The sequence below is a fragment of the Embiotoca jacksoni genome, unplaced genomic scaffold (genome assembly GCF_022577435.1).
Source record: "Embiotoca jacksoni isolate LCO1_2020_lvr unplaced genomic scaffold, fEmbJac1.0.p SCAF_43, whole genome shotgun sequence".
NCBI classification, from domain to species: domain Eukaryota; kingdom Metazoa; phylum Chordata; class Actinopteri; family Embiotocidae; genus Embiotoca; species Embiotoca jacksoni.
Genome location: NW_027185396.1, coordinates 913,986 through 934,124, shown reverse-complemented (window position 1 = coordinate 934,124; position 20,139 = coordinate 913,986). Strand labels below are relative to the sequence as shown.

Below are 20,139 nucleotides of genomic sequence, written 5' to 3'. Positions count from 1 at the left end.
TCGTATCATTCACCTTATTTTGAACCTGCTGTATTTATATTTATTTCGCACCGAAATTAATATTTCCGATGACACCTAAACTACCCTGAACACCGTGACGTAACCGTAGACTGTATGGACGTAACCCAGGACTGTAGTATGTGTTTCTCCATCGACGGTAAGTTCCTTGATTTGTGTTATTCGTGTTATTTGGTAACATCTACAAACAGCCTTAACACACAAAGATCAGTGTGTTGTTGAGTTCCCGGTGAAAAATACAATAATGTTCCAGTTCATACAATGTGTGTGTTTTATTTTTTATTTTATTTTTCTGTTTCGTAATGTTGATACCGAAAGCATTTCTTCATACGCAGCAGCTGTTGTTAACATGTTCATGTAAAATAGATGAAAAGAGTTTTAAAAACGGTTTCACTTCGTGTACCTGCAGAGTGAAGCAGCTCTTAATGCAGAAATAGACTTTAATCCAGAACAAGTCGTTGTACAGACATGAACAGTGAACGTTGTGGATCAGATCAGAGACCTCAATGATCCAGTCCCGACGGACCACAATGATTCCTTTGTTTTACATCTCTGAGTTTTGTCTGTATCTGTATATTGGTTTGGTTCATAACGTTTTCCAAGTGAGAGAACAACTGTAACTGACAAAGAACTCAAAATATAATTTTATGTTGACGAAGAGAAAACAAACGTCAGCAACTTAAACCTGCTCTGTAGCTTCATGTTAACTATTTCAAACCTGTCAGCTGATCTCTTCCTCATTGTAAACATGTTTCCTGGTTAGTGCAGCTTTTATAATGTCTGTTTGTTTCCAGATGTTGTCCTGATGTTCTGGATTGTACAACCCAACTCATACCAAATCTCAGTGAAGTTCTATCTTCAGTCCAAGAGAACTTTCATCCTGCTGTACAAAATGATCTGGAGAAGAAAACATTTGACTGCTGCAACGTTTCTGGTAAAAAACTGTTCACAGCATAAAATTACAGGAAGCTGTTTTTTAATCAAGCAGTAATCTATAGATTGCATGATTCCTCCTGCAACATTTCTGATTTTGTAAACTCCTTTTCGTGTCTGATTGGTCTTTATTTCAACTAAGATTTCACTGAGACAAAAACCCTTGTTGTTACTCTTCTCCTAACTGGATTGTGATTTAGGAAACTTCTCAGAGGAACTCTTGATTGAGGAAAGGACAGAAACCCTTATCTTAGTAAGGAGGTGTGGTCGACCCCGTTGCTAGGTGACATGTCCTTTTAAAAGATGTGATTGATCAAAAAAGAATGGACGATGACATCCAGTGGAAATAAAATGAACTGCGTCCCAATATGAGGCTGTGAAAGTGGGTTTTTGATTTTTTTTTTTTTTTTTCACTTTCATTTCAGCCATTATTGTGTTGAGAGGGAGAAGTGAATAATGAATGAATAATAATTTATACATTACATGATTCCTCCTGCAACATTTCTGATTTTATAAACCCCTTTTCCTGTCTGAAGGTGATGAAGGCATGTTCCAGAAATAGTGCCGGTTTGAACTTTTGAAATAGGTGTAAAGGTTTTTCCAGTGGTGGCTGTGAGGGGGTGGGATTGTTCTTTTGTTTTTTATTTAAATTGTGTGGTGGTAACCAGCCCCCAATGGGTTTATGTTTTGGATCTGATAAACCAACAGCTCAAAAGTCAGCTTCATTCTAGTTTTGTATTCTGAGACTTCCCTCTGATGAGACAGTTGTTTATTTCTGGACATGCTGTAGATTTATGCAGCTCAGCAATCCAGCAGAATTCAAACAGCACATTCAGTAAGATTTAGTGGGCTGTCTGAATGAATGGTGTATACTGGAAACACTGGTGTACCTCCACTCCACTTTAACAGATGCAAACTACCTGCTTTTTGCTGTGATTCAAATTCTCTGCATTTATATAATGATTAATACGATAACTTCACTCTTCTGACTCAGATTGGGAACTTCTAATTCCCATTTTAGCGTGTTGTGGTTGTAATTATACATGATCATCATGTTTCTTCATGAGTTCTGAGCACATTTATTCATAGTTTTAATCTTGCCTGTGATTGATTTGGGCATGTGGATAAAAATTCAAAAACTGTTAATAATAGAAACACACACACACACACAGGTTAGTTAGTTGGAGGACTATTTTGTATTTAGCAACCATTTGCACGTAGTGTTGCAGTTTATATAAGACTGTCATAACAACTACATGTTATACAGTATTAGTTGGTCTCATGCCACAGATTTGTGCACTTTTACAAAAGTCCACAAGTTCAAGAGATCAAACAGTGAAACTGTTTTCTTGTTGTTGAAGATTAAACTGGACAAAATGATCATAATCAGTAAATCCTGAACTGGAAAGTAAAAACAATTGTTCTTTGGTCATTTTGCTGTTCAGTTGTCTTCTCTTTCTTCCCTCCAGATCTTCAGTCTTCCTGTCCCCTCATCTTCTCCCATCAGGTCTCCTTTTCTTTCCTCCATCAGTTTCCTCTTCCACTTACTCTCCATGTTCTTCTGGTCGTATTCACAACGATTCTTAGAATCCTCTGAGAGCTCCTAACTGGATTGTGATGGATTAATGTGCACAGAATGGACGATGACATCCAGTGGAAATAAAATGAACTGCGTCCCAATATCAGGCTGTGAAAGTGGGTTTTTGATATTTCCACTTTCATTTCAGCTGTTATTGTGTTGAGAGGGAGAAGTGAGCGTCTCCAAGGAAACCGACTACAAACATCATCACTGGACGATATCATTTATAGCGTTTCATTAACGTGCCGTCATTCAGCGTTTGAAGAATAATCCTCTGACCTCGCTGTACTTCTGCAGTTTTCTACTCTGATCAAGAAATTCTTCAGCCTCTGAAAAGTCCTCCTCCCTGCTCCGAACAGTTGTTCTCCATCTTGAGGGTCAAGATGTTTTCTTTTGTTTTAGTCTGATGAATCTTTGTGAATACGTCCCCTGGTTGCTGCAGTGACTTCTTACAGTCTGTTTCCTTTTTTCCGCCTCCTGCTTGTCTTTATTTGTCGTGTCTTTAATTTTGCAATTGGAATCAAGCTGCTCTTTTTTCCAACTGAGATTTCACTGAGACAGAAAAAACCCTTGTTTTCCCTCTTCACAGATACTTGTGATGAAAGTCTTCAGTGGTCTCACCATCACATGTCATCCAGCTGAGTATCTCATCGGGGATGAATGCTGTCCTAAATGTCGGCCTGGTAAGATCCAACTGAATGCTGAAGGGTCATTTCACTTTGATCATCACATATGGAGTCTTTCTGTTATGCTGTAAGTGTGAATGATGTTTGTGTTTAGATCAGTGGAGTCAGTGAAGTTTCACTGCTCTCTGCTGCTGCTCTTCATGTTCACAAGAGGAAGTTATTGGGGGACAACATCCATCTATCTAATCAAAGTTTTTTTTAAATGTTTATTTATATTTAAAATAATTATTTTCAACAGGAGGTCTGGTTGAAACTCCTTGTAACGAGTTTCACAGCACTTCATGTCTGCCCTGCATAGAGGGAACCTACATGGATAAACCTAATGGATTATCACAATGTGCTCTCTGCACAATCTGTGATGCAGGTAAATATCTGTTCATATTTTATAATCATTTGAAAGAGAAAAATCAAATGTCCACTGGTTGATACGTACAGTACCATCAGTTTAAATCAAATCCAGACAAGTCATTTATGCAGATGTTTCCCATGAATTCATCATTTGGAGGAGTTATTTTATCACATTTATTGAAGAAGTTGTAAACACTGAAGGTGTCTTATAGATAGAAAAAGCAGCATGTAGCTCTGTAGCAGATACAAACAGAATAGAGGTTTTCTAACTGTGTCTCCATGTGTATTGACAGGTTCTGGTCTGAAGGTAAAGAGGTCATGTACAGTAACATCAGATACAGTTTGTGAACCACTGGAGGGATTCTACTGTACTGACTCTACAGAAGGCAACTGTGCAGCAGCAGAGAAACACACAACCTGTCAGCCAGGACAATACATCAGCCAGAAAGGTTGGTTTTCTTGGACTGACTTTTAAGAATATATTATATATACTGAGCTCAAACATGCCAATGATTAATGATTACAGTAAGACTGACCTGGCCTTGACCTTGAACCAGCAGAGTTTTCACATGAAACGTATGGTTGGACAAAAGATTCTTTTGTGGCGCTTCCTGCCACATCTTTACTTCCATCAGTGAATGGAGTTTGCTCAGTTGTCCTTCAATAATGATATCTATTGATTACAGTCTGGTACTTCTATTTAACTAAATGCTGACTGACTGTTTCTCTTATCCAGCTGTCAGACAGTCATCCAATCTGCTCATTGCTTGTCATGTAAAACTTTGAATCCTTTCATGCAGCTGTATATCATGTGTGTTTGTGCAGGAACAGCCTTCAGAGACAGTGTGTGCTCTGACTGCACTGATGGAACATTTTCAAATGGGACATTTACATCTTGTCAGCAACACACACAGTAAGTGAAGCTTCACATCAGACATGGACACATTTGATTTCTTGATGCAGCAGTGAATTTGTAATATCTGTATATTTTCCTGTAAAATCTCCTTCTGTTATTCCAGATGTGAAACAAGAAACCTTCAGTTGATAAAAGCAGGAACAACTTCGACTGATGCTGAATGTGAAGAACCAAGTTTAAACGTGACAGTAATTGTGATCAACTTGGTGTCTTTTTTATTGATTTTTTTATTTTTATTCATAATTTTCTTTTGCAAAAGAAAGAAGACACATCTAAAAGGTAAGAATTGAATTTATGTAAATGTTATTGCATTAATTTGGGATGATAAAAGTCATGACGCTGATCACGTTTTTTTGTTTTTGTTTTGTTTGTAACTATAGTCAAACAAGAAAAAACAGTCATAGCAAAAGAGGTAGGTTTGTTGTCGCTGTAATTTGCTCTGTAATATATAACGACACTTTGTTTATTTTAGAAAATTAAATGTCTTTTTTTTTTGTTTCACCAAAAAGAACAAACCAGATGAAGCAGAATCAGCGGAGATGTTGCCGGTGTGAACAGCAGCAGGTAAGACAGCAGTGTGTTGTTCTCTGAAATGTTCAGTGATGGAGGACTGTTTGACTGAATCACATCTACAAATGTACAAGACGTCTCTGCTTTAAGTGAATGTATTTCTCTCCTCAGACTGACCCAATATGTGGATGAACAGATAAACATCTTTTCACTGCAGAGTAAATGTGTTCTAGAATCCTGTTATAACCCTGCTGGATGCTGGCACGTTGTCTTTGCTGTGAACAGAAATACAACAAGTGGAGTTTCCTGCTTTTTGACACAAACTAAAACCCTGAAACTGAACACGTTCTCTCCACTCCTGCTGATCTACAGCCAAGATCATCATCTCAGCAATATACGCTACAGAAACTGAAGACGGTCTGCAATGTTAAACTTGTTGCCATGATATTACTGAGATGGTATGCAGTGATTCTCTGGAAGCACTGATGTTTATCTGATGGATTTTCTCTAATTCCAAAGATTTCATCTTAAAATTCAGAAAACTCCTGGATAAATACACCATTAGGTTGAGGAGGCCGATAGACGAGTGCGCACAAAGTTCTGATGGACTGTGAAAGCTCAAAGAGTTGAAGCTCAAAGCTGGAGAATGGATTCATTTTAACGTGGCGGCAACAGAGACTGCTCTTAAAGACTGTGGCAAGCCCACCACCTCTACCAGTCAGCCTGGGAGAATTAATGTGTGAAACAAGCTGTGAGAAGGCACTGGGTTCATCTTTAAACCAGGTTTCAGTCAAACACTGAACATCCAACCCATGGGAGTTAAAAAAGTCATTTAGAATGAATGTCTTGTTGGTCAGCGATCTGACATTAGCTAAGGCCATTCTCATCTTCAAGCAGTTCCCCGGCTGAGTGACCGTAGGTCAAAAGTTCACTCCACCATGGTGAGGAAGGGACCGGGATGGTGACCTCACTGATGTAACCGTCTGTATCTGAAACTCAGCTGCTGCAGATGGGGGATTTTTTTAAGAAACTCTAAAAGATGGTTCAAGTCATTTTTTGTCAGTTCAGAGTGTTGTCACAGACCCGCCCTTTAGGATTTTGCACTTTTACTGTCAGTTCCACTCCAAGATCATCTGAACGTCATGTCGCTCACCTGTTTTTAACCTGTTATATTTTCACATTTATTTCGCACCGAAACTTAGTTTTCTGATGCCACTTGCACTACCCTGAACGCCGTAACGTAACCATAGACTGTAGCAGGCTTTACACCACCAACGGTAGTCATATTATTTACCCTTTATGTGTAATGATGAGTACTTGTCTACATTGCTTGTAAACTTGTTCTAATTTAATGTATTGTTTACTGTTCACTGTTGTTCAATATAACAAAAAAAACAAACACACAAACATCGACGGTAAGTTTCTTGATTTGTCAAAAACCTACAAGTTGAGATGTAGTGGGCGTCCCACTGGTTTCTGTCCCACTGTTGTTCACATGGGAATTGTTGAATTAATTCAATTCAATTCAATTCAATTCAATTCAATTCAATTCAATTCAATTCAATTCAATTCAATTCAATTCAATTCAATTCAATTCAATTCAATTCAATTCAATTCAATTCAATTCAATTTTATTTATATAGCGCCAAATCACAACATAGGTTATTTCATGGCACTTAACACATTAAAGTCCTTACAGCAAGATGTTACAATATTATACAGAGAAAACCAACAATTCAGTAATTCCCACATAAGCTAGGAGGGAAAAAAAACCTCCTCTTTAAGGGAGATAAATCTCCAACAGAGGGAAGAAAAACTCCCTCTGAACAGGAAGAAACCTCCAACAGAACCAGGCTCAGAGGTGGGCGGCCATCTGCCTCGACCCGTTGGGGTGAGAGGAGAGCAGAGAGAGAAAAGGACAGCATAGAGATAGAAGAGAAGAACTGTTGGTGGAGACGACAAGCGCAGGGCAGAGACAAATTTGACATCTAACATAAAGTCTTTCATCTGTTCCCTCACAGATCCTCCGTCTTAAAGGAGATCATGTAATGAAATCTCAGCATCACAGTGAACACTGAATAAAAACATTCAATTGAAAAAAAAAAGTGTCTCCTTGTGATTAACGTCCAGCTCAAGAAATGTTATTCATAAAAATATAAGTCATTTTCCATCCAGATGTCAGTCCACACTTACAAACAGCAGGATTCAGCTGAACAAAGGTTGAAGACAGAAACAGAAACATACAGGAAGACTTTCCAGAATACATTTCGTGAGTTTAGACTCAAAACATCTACTTCAAGAGTTCAATAATTTAACAGATGTGGACCAAAGACAAAGGTTTATAAAACGGGATATTCAATCAGGATGATATTGAGTGATGTTTGGTGGACAAATTGTGCTTTTTGATGAAACCTAAACTTTCCCGTTCTTTTATATGTTGGGAGCCAAACTAATAATAACTTCCACAAGTGCAACCTGAAGCCTCCACACTGAAATAATGACATGTTCATTAGTTCTGGATTTTTACTGAAGGGAGAGTAAATATAATGCATCTGAAGAACATGTTTTACAAGGTAATTAAGCTACAAAATATTGCAACGGCCTGGGTGACATGTTCAGTTAAATGTTGAAGTGTTGATTCTTGTTATTGCTGTATTTAGATAAGTTATGAGACCTGTAAGTCATCCCTGTACCGATGACAGTGAACAGTGTGGGACAGTCACCTGTGATTGGCCAGGAGCCAAAGGGGGAGGGGCCTTTATAATTCTGCGCTGTTTACTTTCAGTTTCAAACCAAGATCAACTGAACCTCATGTAGGTCACCTTTTTTAAGATGCTATACTTTCACTTATTTTGCAACGTAAAAAAGATTTCCGATTCCACTTAAACTACTTTAAACGCTGTGACGTAGACAGGTTAGTCTTAGAAAAATACAATAATATTCCAGTTCATACAATGTGTGTGTTTTATTTTTTATTTTATTTTTCTGTTTCGTAATGTTGATACCGAAAGTATTTCCTCATACGCAGCAGCTGTTGTTAACATGTTCATGTAAAATAGATGAAAAGAGTTTTAAAAACGGTTTCACTTCGTGTACCTGCAGAGTGAAGCAGCTCTTAATGCAGAAATAGACTTTAATCCAGAACAAGTCGTTGTACAGACATGAACAGTGAACGTTGTGGATCAGATCAGAGACCTCAATGATCCAGTCCCGACGGACCACAATGATTCCTTTGTTTTACATCTCTGAGTTTTGTCTGTATCTGTATATTGGTTTGGTTCATGACGTTTTCCAAGTGAGAGAACAACTGTAACTGACAAAGAACTCTCAAGATATAATTTTATGTTCACGAAGAGAAAACAAACGTCAGCACCTTAAAACCTGCTCTGTAGCTTCATGTTAACTATTTCAAACCTGTCAGCTGATCTCTTCCTCACAGTAAACATGTTTCCTGGTTAGTGCAGCTTTTATAATGTCTGTTTGTTTCCAGATGTTGTCCTGATGTTCTGGATTGTACAACCCAACTCATACCAAATCTGAGTGAAATGATGTCTTCAGTCCAAGAGAACTTTCATCCTGCTGTATAAAATGATCTGGAGAAGAAAACATTTGACTGCTGCAACGTTTCTGGTAAAAAACTGTTCACAGCATAAAATTACAGGAAGCTGTTTTTAATCAAGCAGTAATTTATAGATTGCATGATTCCTCCTGCAACATTTCTGATTTTGTAAACTCCTTTTCCTGTCTGACTGGTCTTTATTTCAACTAAGATTTCACTGAGACAAAAACCCTTGTTGTTACTCTTCTCCTAACTGGATTGTGATTTAAGAAACTTCTCAGAGCAACTCTTGATTGAGGAAAGGACAGAAACCCTTATCTTAGTGAGGAGGTGTGGTCGACCCCGTTGCTAGGTGACACCCTTTTAAAAGATGTGATTGGTTAATTTAAAAAATGCACTCTTGGTGATAATGGGCACAGAATGGACGATGACATCCAGTGGAAATAAAATGAACTGCGTCCCAATATGAGGCTGTGAAAGTGGGTTTTTGATTTTTTTTTTTTTTTTTTGATTTTTTTTTTCACTTTCATTTCAGCCATTATTGTGTTGAGAGGGAGAAGTGAATAATGAATGAACAATAATTTATACATTACATGATTCCTCCTGCAACATTTCTGATTTTATAAACCCCTTTTCCCGTCTGAAGGTGATGAAGGCATGTTCCAGAAATAGTGCCGGTTTGAACTTTTGAAATAGGTGTAAAGGTTTTTCCAGTGGTGGCTGTGAGGGGGTGGGATTGTTCTTTTGTTTTTATTTAAATTGTGTGGTGGTAACCAGCCCCCAATGGGTTTATGTTTTGGATCTGATAAACCAACAGCTCAAAAGTCAGCTTCATTCTAGTTTTGTATTCTGAGACTTCCCTCTGATGAGACAGTTGTTTATTTCTGGACATGCTGTAGATTTATGCAGCTCAGCAATCCAGCAGAATTCAAACAGCACATTCAGTAAGATTTAGTGGGCTGTCTGAATGAATGGTGTATACTGGAAACACTGGTGTACCTCCACTCCACTTTAACAGATGCAAACTACCTGCTTTTTGCTGAGATTCAAATTATCTGCATTTATATAATGATTAATACGATAACTTCACTCTTCTGACTCAGATTGGGAACTTCTAATTCCCATTTTAGCGTGTTGTGGTTGTAATTATACATGATCATCATGTTTCTTCAGGAGTTCTGAGCACATTTATTCACAGTTTTAAACTTGCCTGTGATTGATTTGGGCATGTGGATAAAAATTCAAAAACTGTTAACAATAGAAACACACACACACACACAGGTTAGTTAGTTGGAGGACTATTTTGTATTTAGCAACCATTTGCACGTAGTGTTGCAGTTTATATCAGACTATCATAACAACTACATGTTATACAGTATTAGTTGGTCTCATGCCACAGATTTGTGCACTTTTACAAAAGTCCACAAGTTCAAAAGATCAAACAGTGAAACTGTTTTCTTGTTGTTGAAGATTAAACTGAACAAAATGATCATAATCAGTAAATCCTGAACTGGAAAGTAAAAACAATTGTTCTTTGGTCATTTTGCTGTTCAGTTGTCTTCTCTTTCTTCCCTCCAGATCTTCAGTCTTCCTGTCCCCTCATCTTCTCCCATCAGGTCTCCTTTTCTTTCCTCCATCAGTTTCCTCTTCCACTTACTCTCCATGTTCTTCTGGTCGTATTCACAACGATTCTTAGAATCCTCTGAGAGCTCCTAACTGGATTGTGATGGATTAATGGGCACAGAATGGACGATGACATCCAATGGAAATAAAATGAACTGCGTCCCACTGTGAGGCTGTGAAAGTGGGTTTTTGATATTTCCACTTTCATTTCAGCTGTTATTGTGTTGAGAGGGAGAAGTGAGTGTCTCCAAGGAAACCGACCACAAACATCATCACTGGACGATATCATTTATAGCGTTTCATTAACGTGCCGTCATTCAGCGTTTGAAGAATATTCCTCTGACCTCGCTGTACTTCTGCAGTTTTCTCCTCTGATCAAGAAATTCTTCAGCCTCTGAAAAGTCCTCCTCCCTGCTCCGAACAGTTGTTCTCTATCTTGAGGGTCAAGATGTTTTGTTTTGTTTTAGTCTGATGAATCTTTGTGAATACGTCCCCTGGTTGCTGCAGTGACTTCTTACGGTCTGTTTCCTTTTTTCTGCCTCCTGCTTGTCTTTATTTGTTGTGTCTTTAATTTTGCAATTGGAATCAAGCTGCTCTTTATTTCAACTGAGATTTCACTGAGACAGAAAAAACCCTTGTTTTCCCTCTTCACAGATACTTGTGATGAAAGTCTTCAGTGGTCTCACCATCACATGTCATCCTGCTGAGTATCTCATCGGGGATGAATGCTGTTCTAAATGTCTGCCTGGTAAGATCCAACTGAATGCTGAAGGGTCATTTCACTTTGATCATCACATATGGAGTCTTTCTGTTATGCTGTAAGTGTTAATGATGTTTGTGTTTAGATCAGTGGAGTCAGTGAAGTTTCACTGCTCTCTGCTGCTGCTCTTCATGTTCACAAGAGGAAGTTATTGGTGGACAACATCCATCTAACTAACCAAAGATTTTTTTTCTGTTTATTCATATTTAAAATAATTATTTTCAACAGGAAGTCGGGTTAAAACTCATTGTACCGAGTTCCGCAGCACTTCATGTCTGCCCTGCATAGAGGGAACCTACATGGATAAACCTAATGGATTATCACTATGTGCTCTCTGCACAATCTGTGATGCAGGTAAATATCTGTTCATATTTTATAATCATTTGAAAGAGAAAAATCAAATGTCCACTGGTTGATACGTACAGTACCAGCCGTTTAAATCAAATTCAGACAAGTCATTTATGCAGATGTTTCCCATGAATTCATCATTTGGAGGAGTTATTTTATCACATTTATTGAAGAAGTTGTAAACACTGAAGGTGTCTTATAGATAGAAAAAGCAGCATGTAGCTCTGTAGCAGATACAAACAGAATAGAGGTTTTCTAACTGTGTTTAACCTCCATGTGTGTTGACAGGTTCTGGTCTGAAGGTAAAGAGGTCATGTACAGTAACATCAGATACAGTTTGTGAACCACTGGAGGGATTCTACTGTACTGACTCTACAGAAGGCAACTGTGCAGCAGCAGAGAAACACACAACCTGTCAGCCAGGACAATACATCAGCCAGAAAGGTTGGTTTTCTTGGACTGACTTTTAAGAATATATTATATATACTGAGCTCAAACGTGCCAATGATTAATGATGATTCATGATTACAGTAAGACTGACCTGGCCTTGATCTTGAACCAGCAGAGTTTTCACATGAAACGTATGGTTGGACAAAAGATTATTTTGTGGCGCTTCCTGCCACATCTTTACTTCCATCAGTGAATGGAGTTTGCTCAGTTGTCCTTCAATACTGATATCTATTGATTACAGTCTGGTACTTCTATTGAACTAAATGCTGACTGACTGTTTCTCTTATCCAGCTGTCAGACAGTCATCCAATCTGCTCATTACTTGTCATGTAAAACTTTGAATCCTTTCATGCAGCTGTATATCATGTGTGTTTGTGCAGGAACAGCCTTCAGAGACAGTGTGTGCTCTGACTGCACTGATGGAACATTTTCAAATGGGACATTTACATCTTGTCAGCAACACACACAGTAAGTGAAGCTTCACATCAGACATGGACACATTTGATTTCTTGAAGCAGCAGTGAATTTGTGCTATCTGTATATTTTCCTGTAAAATCTCCTTCTGTTATTCCAGATGTGAAACAAGAAACCTTCAGTTGATAAAAGCAGGAACAACTTCGACTGATGCTGAATGTGGAGAACCAAGTTCAAATGTGGCAGAAATTGTGATCAGCGTCTTGGTGCTTTTTTTATTGATTGTTTCTTTTTTATTAATAATTTACTTTCTCAAAACAAAGACCACATGTCTAAAAGGTAAGAATTGCATTTATTAAAATGTTATTGTGGTTTTGTTGGATGATAACATTTCCTCCAAGTAATGATGCTGATTTTTTCATTTTTTTTAATTGGTTTTGTAGGTACAGTCGAACAAGGAAATGCAGCCACTGTCAGCAGGGTAGGTTTGTTATCACTGTAATTTGCTCTGTAATATACAACAACACTGTTTGTTTTAGATAATGAAATGTCTTGTTGTTTTTTTTCACCAAAAAGGAAACAACAGTTGCAGGAGAATCAGCGGAGATGTTGCCGGTGTGAACAGCAGCAGGTAAAACAGCAGTGTGTTGTTCTCTGAAATGTTCAGTGATGGAGGACTGTTTGACTGAGTCACATCTACAAATGTACAAGACGTCTCTGCTTTAAGTGAATGTATTTCTCTCCTCAGGCTGACACAATATGTGGATGAACAGATAAACATCTTTTCACTGCAGAGTAAATGTGTTCTAGAATCCTGTTATAACCCTGCTGGATGCTGGCACGTTGTCTTTGCAGTGAACAGAAATACAACAAGTGGAGTTTCCTGCTTTGTGACAGTGAATCGTGCTGCATGGGACTGTTTATACTGTACATACTTAACTGATGTGTGTTGATGTGCAGCATGATGAGATTATTCTTTAAACTGTTTTCATGACGATATTTATGAACCATTTTCATCAGAAGAGACATTTTACTTTGGAAGGACATTGAACATACTAAATATTTACTTATAATTGCATGAGTCTGTTTGTGGCCTGATCTGAATTACCAGTAGAGTTGCTGAAAGTAACAATGTGCTGAATGAATACTGACTGTTGAGTTTTCTACATAAAAAATGAAATAATAATTCCTGTACCAGTCAAGCATTTATGTTAAAATATATTCCAGCGTGTGTCAAGCTGCACAAGCCAAAGAGATGTGTTCTTGAATTTGGAAGTATTCTTTAGAAAACTATTTGGAAATGAAAAAACAACAAATGTGTTGGATAAAAACTAAAAAAGTGCATCTCAGTCTCGGAAGTCAAAAATTCACTTGTTCAATTCAGGAACTTTAGAGTTGTGGAAGTGAAGGTTTAAAGAGGTTCACGCTGAAGCGGCTTTGTAACTCAGTGTGTAATAATATACAGGGAGACAAATTCAGTTGTCTCATCAATATGAATAAAAACCAGGTGGATACTTTAAATGTCTTACTAAATGCTAATAAAGTCTGTGGTGGACGCCACACTGTAGTTCTTCATCAGGTTTCTAAGAAAAAAAAAAAAGCGTGATCTTGCCAAGACAGACGCTTGGTGTGTATGTGGTTTATTTTTTTTATGTTCTCGCAGTTTTTCCACACTTCCTGTGTGCAATACAAACCTTAGTGTAACCGACATATTCCTCTTTTCATGTGTACATGCTGTATGATTTTTACAAGTTTGTTTACTCCGTCCTTCAAACAATTTGTACAGATTTGAAATGCAGAAAAGCACCTTTGTACACGTATTAAACTCTAATTTTGAATAATAGAGAACAATGTTGAATAACTTACAACTGGTGGTTTTACATAAAGGACCGGACCAGAGTCTGAAGCTAAAATGTGATTTGACATCCTCAGTTAATCATGTTGGTAGAGGTGCGTACACGAGCTTCTCCAAGAACACCTTCATGCATATTGAATTTAAACTCGCTGCCTTTGTTACAATTTCATTCTCCTTTAGCAAAAGTGATCCTTGGAACTGGTTATGCTCTTGTGTGATGGTAGACCTACGTAAGCCTCGAGAGTGGAAGAATTAGGAGATAGGTGAGGGCAGCTCCCTTTGGCTTTCAGTTTCTTCCTGTTGGAGTATGTTCTGAACAGTTTTTATAAATAGCTGTAATGTGTTACAACGTGATATCACGGTTTCGGCGCTGCTCGTCGTTGATGAATGCCACACGGCAACTGTATCTTAATTCTGACTCGTTTTTATGGCTAAAGCTAACTACCCAATCCCATCTGCTCAAAACCATAAATTGTAAATACTCAAGTGGACCTCCCCTCTGGGTCTGAAAAACTCGGCCTATGCCAACATGCCCGAGACTGTGTTGCCACCACAGACTGTATATAAAAGTAGACGTAGCTGCCGGCTCTGAAAATGAGGCCGATGCGGAAGTGCCTTAAGCTGCAATACTATCCGGTGCCGCACAGACTCCAATTCAACTGGTCACATCAAATTCAGTCAATAAAATGTGTCCATCAGTTATCTCGGTGTCAAAGGCCACTTGGGGTCGGCTCCAAAAAGCCTCCATAGACTCCCATTCAACTTCTCTCATGAAATACGTTCGCATTTTGTCACAATTAGGCCAACAAAGTCATGTTATTCTGAACTTCACAGACTGAATAGGACTGGAAGCATCAATGCTGTAGTTCCTACAATGTTTAATGTACTAAACGATCTACCCCCGGTTAACAGTGACCCAGCTGTGTGGTAGTTTGCCTCAAAAATGAGGAGATAACCGACCAGTCTGGGTGAGGGCTCTATCTTACACCTGGCACTAAGCAGGACTAAGGCAGTGTCTCTGTTAGTTCCAGATGGATGCAGCTGTTCTATCTGTCCAACACCCACGTTGTTTCAACAGCAAATGTACCGTTAGTCAAAAAATGAGGTGTGGTCAGGCGAATTGTTTGGAAATGACTATCTTGAGGCAGCAGAACGCTCGATTGGCCAACAAAAGCCTGATCCTCAGTCAGTGGCGCAGTATTTATTTGATATATTTTAAAGGCACATTGGCTGTGATATTCTTACATGGGAGGAGGGTCTGCAATGCCAAGCTGCAGGCATACCTGGCTTTCAAGGTGGAATTGGACATGACAGTTCAATTGTCTTATTTGATACTATGCCTGAAGACACTTATGATTCATTTAGAGACAAAGAACCGACCCTTTGAAGCTGACTGAGATCAGATTTGTGCAGCCTCTGCAACATGAGAATAATGTATTTGGATCCAAAAGCAGACACGGTGAAGAGAGTAAGTTCAACAGGTTTATTGTACAGATGATATTTAATGAGCAGTCCAGAACCAGAAGGGAATGTGAGTCTGAGTGTTGGGGATTGGACCTGAGAGACCGGTGTAAAGATGAATATTGACCACTACAGGGTTCTGGTCAGAGAACACAGACATCTGATTGTTCCTCACGTTACTGTATTGAGTTTGGTGTACAGTATTATAACTTGGAGACAGATGGTGACAGATCTGAACGATGGAGAATTATTTCAAAAGATGGAAAGATGAGTTTCTGAAATAAACACAGAAAGTGAATTACAGAACCGAATTATCACCAACAGTTAACATTAATTAAACATTAATATACATTCACAGGAATACAGGCTCGCTAGCCAGATTAGCCACTTAGCTCAACGTTGGGCTATTATTTGAACGGCTCATTGCATAACAAACACTTACTAACACTAAATGCACTTAAGAACATAAGTACAGCTATAAACAGAACCGTTTTACCACATAAATCCAAAGTTACAGTACTCTGACTTACATCATCAATGACTCGATCTGACTGTACTGTCGGTCCTGCAGAGCATATATGATTAGCGCAACCGGAAGCGGAAACAGTTCGCGACGTCAAAATAAAGTTTCAAGATAAGAGCGTCGTAACCGTGTTGTCTCTGTCCGTGAAGAATTCACAACACAGAGTAAACAGGCTGAGTCCTGGAGGTGAAACGGGCCGGAAGCCTGAGGCCAGGTGAGTGGACAGGAAGGACTCCTCTCGAGGGTCGGGGGAGGTTGGAGTGTGTGGCCGGTTTGTTCTGGTGTACTGGGGAACTGAAGAGGTGAGTGCCAGCTGGATGTCCAGGTAACTGCTGACTCGGTGCCGGAGAGACAGCAGAACAGGTAACTGGTGGTGAGTAAATCTGGAGGTTGTTCAGAGGCCGAGAGGTGCCAGAGGATGAGTTCAACACGGGGCGACGGAGTCCAAACCATGGCTGCCACAGGAATGAGTCAAACGGTGATCTCGATGATCATACTGGACAGAGCAGGAAGGGTTTCAGACAGGACGAGACTGGAGCTGGAAGATAATCTCCGGAGTCTCCACGAGAAAACTACACAGGAACACAGGATGGAGGACGGGCGGCCGGATCAGGTGGAGAACACAGGATCAGAACCAGAGGATCAGAACCAGAGCATCAGAACCAGAGGATAAGGTAGGTGAAATCACCAACTTACGACTGGCGGCCAGAAGCCTGATACCAGGTGTGGTGGCGGGGTGTGGTTTTAGCTCAGCTGCAGAGGGGAGAGAGTGGGGGAGTGGTTCAGGGAACAGTGCAGGAAGATGTAATGAGCACAGCTGATCTGAATATGGACTAATGAGCACAGCTGATCTGGATGTGGACTGATGAGCTCTCCCCTATAAAGTGAGAAGGAGGCTGGAGGTGAGTGAATGTAGAGGAACGTGACCAGCGCTCGGGGCACAGCAGCAGAGCGTAGGCACGGTGACCGGGATGGATTTGGAGGAAATAAACCCTGTTAACAGGGAAACATGTGGCTGAAGTGTCTTTAGTCGGAGGAACCCACTGTCCGTAACTCAGGACTTGTTACACCAGGTTGACTAAATGGAATGATGTGACAGCTGTAGAGTGGAAGACCACAGTCGATATACTGCAGGGTGGTGATCAGAGGAAAATTCAGAGCAGCTGTGTCAACCATCAGGAAATCCTGCTGTGATCGGAGTCTGGGGAGAGGAGACACCCACGACAGAAACAAACACAGACAGGAAAACTAACAGGGAACATGGAAAGGGGGGAGGGGGGCAAAAGGGGAAAAACACAGAGAACAGTGTTTCCCCTTCACTTCCTGTGACTGAGCTACAGTCAATTGTAAAATATTTAATCAAATTCATACAGTGTATTTCACCAATACTTGCATTTAAAATAATAAGAGTGACTTCTGTAGACGATGGTCTCTTTGCCCAGAAGAAGTGCACAGAAACAAGCGACAGTTTTCAGCAGTTATTTCTGCAAAAGCCTGGCAGATGTAATTTTGCAGGGAAACAATCACTTGATTACAGAATTAAAAAGAACTAAAAAAGAAACTCAGACAATTTCCAAGTCTGATAAATAAGGGATATTTTCTTGTGTAAGAATGTCTCTAAGGAACCAGAAATGATCGTTTGTGAATCATCATGACCGTCAGCCAGGCTGCTTTTGGCAGGAACTACACAGTTTGGACAACGAAAGACGTAACTTATTACAGTATTTCTCTAAAATCGTCTTCAACACATCAAATGGTTACCATGGGAACTCCAAATCCCCTGCAGGCTATGGGGCAGTCAGTCATTCAGATGACCAAATATGACAAAACACAGTCAACAGTTTCAGATAACTAACTATTAAGAAGGAAGTTGAAATATGTTGAGATAAAAGTAATGTTACAAGAATAAAGTTGGAATATTTAGAAAAAATAGAATCAATATTTTAATATCCTCACTTTGACAATGTGAGGAGGGACTTTGTGAATGAGTTCATCTTTATTTTTAGGTGCAGTTTGATGACTTATACCAGTTTGCCTGGCTGCAAAGATAACACAGCAAAGTGAAAGCTATTCTTCACTGATAACAAAAGTGAAAGTATGTTTGAACTGCAACGTCAACCACAAGGTGTTATGAGTGTGAAGGGAAGTGGGTGTGAAAATGCTTCTGAAAGCAGAAGAAAGAAAGAAAAGAGTGACACACAGTCACACACTCTTCAGTACTTTGTCACACAGTTTTTCAACCTATTTTGCAGGGAGGTTGTTCAGTATCTTGGAGAACTTGCCACAGTTCTTGTGTGGATGTAATCAGTCTCAGTGTCTGATCTCTCCTTATATAACTCCATGATGGTGGGATCAGGTCTTCTGGAGGGTTCAGATCATCTGTTGGGCTTCTGGTTCTGAGTGATTGTTCTTAATGACTCGTGCAAGCTGTCTGAGCTTGTTCTCCTGCTACAGGATGAATCTGGAATGATCCTCCCACAATGGTCCTGTGGGAGGATGAAGAATCTAAATATCAACAGTGCAGAACATTGTTTTTTCATAGCACTGTGCGCTACTTAAAAGGAATTCCAGCAAAAAGGTTCCTTCAAAACTGGGGTCTCATAACAGATACATGCGGTCTAGTGCATGACACAAGGGCATTTTGGATGTTCAAGTCTACTTTCTGCAACAGCAGATAAGCTGAGCACAAAGCAACGTGCATGGTTCAAAGGAGTGGCACTTAATACCCTCATTAATTAGAAGTGAGTTTTGGGCAGACCATGAAATAAGTCTGCCATCTGCCACACCTTAAAGCCAGGTGTGTTTGTAGCTATAACAATGCAGCCTTAAAAAAAACAGGAATATACCTTGTAAATGTGACTGTTTTCTGCAACGGCTGTTATGTTTGCCTGGTTCTATAATTGGTTGTAAAGACTTGGTAACAGGAGGAAAGTTTAGACAAGAAAAAGTTCCTCAAAGAGAAACGTCAATCAAAAGGACCTCAGTCAAGTTGAACTGGTTATTATAAGTAGTTTCAGAATGACGACGAGTCCATCAATTTGTTGTCACTAAGTTTTCAAGGCCCCAAAGAGAAATCATTAAGGATATTAAAGACGTCCTTCAAAGGTCTATTCTTGGTCAACTTTCATTTACCATACACATTTTATCCACTTGAACTTAAACTAAAACACAAGAAGATTTAAATCATGAAGTCTTCATATGTATTGTATTTTCTGTTGTTCATATTGCAGTGCTGTGAATAAAACTGAACAAAGGTGAATGTAACACTTTTTAGAAATCAGGATTAAATCTCAGGTCTTAGTTTTTAAGTTCTAAACTTTGTCTTTTGAGCCTTCAACAAACCTCTATTTATTTATCCCTCACCAAATGATTACCCTTTAAAATGTTAAAATAAAACAAATATTTAAAGCAATTTACATGTAAAATGAATGCTCTTTGACATTTGTATGTGTTACTATTAGGTGCCATTCCCATGATTAAGGTCAGAGATCTGAATTTGAATCTGTTGCTGCATCTTCTTGTCTTCAGCTTTCAAGTTACACATAACTACAACAATATGATTATTTTTTTCCATTTATTTAATATCAAATATATTTATTATTTCCATACTGTCTCTTTATTTTGCTCTCTTTTGCTTTTTATAGAAAATCACTTTGTCATCTGATTCTAAAAAGGTTCTGCATGCTGTAAATAAAGGAAAAAAAATTACTAATTTTTAATCACAGAAACAGTGAAATTAAAGCAGAAAATTAAATCAACAAAAGAATATATACAATATTCTGACATGCCTATCAATCTTTACACTATATTTTCAGAAGTTATTTGATCCAAATACTTGAGGTTCTGATTCACAACTGTTCTCAGGTCATGAGCTTAAAATATTGATGTGACAGTTCACAACGCCTATGAATAATGCATAGCAACAGAAATATAATAATATAATATAACCCTGTTGATTCACTGTATACAGGGACATGAGGAGAAAGTAAAACATAATTAAAAACTTAATTGTGAAACCTGCATAATCTTTGAACTTTAAAGTATTTAATTATTTCCCAAATTATCAACCAATAATGTAAGAAATTCCACAATAAAGTAAATAGGATTCATTACATTTTGTTACTTGGGAAATACATCTTAACTATAACATTGTAAA

The 20,139-nt window shown here is 38.8% G+C and overlaps 2 protein-coding genes across 2 annotated transcripts in view; both read left to right on the top strand.

Moving 5' to 3' along the window:
- The window catches only part of LOC138210156 (uncharacterized), a 30,888-nt gene extending 23,793 nt beyond the window's left edge, over positions 1–7,095 (top strand). Inside the window, exons 13-22 of the mRNA XM_069169121.1 lie at positions 76–157; positions 813–952; positions 3,120–3,213; positions 3,455–3,580; positions 3,858–4,013; positions 4,390–4,477; positions 4,584–4,759; positions 4,861–4,892; positions 4,990–5,044; positions 5,162–7,095. Coding sequence (XP_069025222.1) covers positions 76–157; positions 813–952; positions 3,120–3,213; positions 3,455–3,580; positions 3,858–4,013; positions 4,390–4,477; positions 4,584–4,759; positions 4,861–4,892; positions 4,990–5,034 — 939 coding nt within the window. The 3' untranslated portion in view covers positions 5,035–5,044; positions 5,162–7,095. The remainder of the gene's footprint in view (positions 1–75; positions 158–812; positions 953–3,119; positions 3,214–3,454; positions 3,581–3,857; positions 4,014–4,389; positions 4,478–4,583; positions 4,760–4,860; positions 4,893–4,989; positions 5,045–5,161) is intronic.
- Positions 7,096–8,014: 919 nt separating this feature from the next.
- LOC138210192 (tumor necrosis factor receptor superfamily member 14-like) lies at positions 8,015–13,852 on the top strand. The gene is made up of 7 exons (XM_069169200.1): positions 8,015–8,620; positions 10,827–10,920; positions 11,161–11,286; positions 11,569–11,724; positions 12,111–12,198; positions 12,305–12,625; positions 12,721–13,852. The coding sequence occupies exons 1-6, from the start codon at positions 8,579–8,581 to the stop codon at positions 12,501–12,503; spliced, it is 705 nt and encodes a 234-aa protein (XP_069025301.1). The 5' UTR covers positions 8,015–8,578; the 3' UTR covers positions 12,504–12,625; positions 12,721–13,852.
- Positions 13,853–20,139: the final 6,287 nt, after the last annotated feature.

Excerpts from the sequence above, each read along its gene's own strand:
- LOC138210192 (XM_069169200.1), top strand. The coding sequence starts at position 8,579 with ATGATCTGGAGAAGAAAACATTTGACTGCTGCAACGTTTCTG. Across the intron at positions 8,621-10,826 it reads TGACTGCTGCAACGTTTCTG|ATACTTGTGATGAAAGTCTT; the intron begins GTAAAAAACTGT and ends CCCTCTTCACAG. Across the intron at positions 11,287-11,568 it reads CTGCACAATCTGTGATGCAG|GTTCTGGTCTGAAGGTAAAG; the intron begins GTAAATATCTGT and ends GTGTGTTGACAG.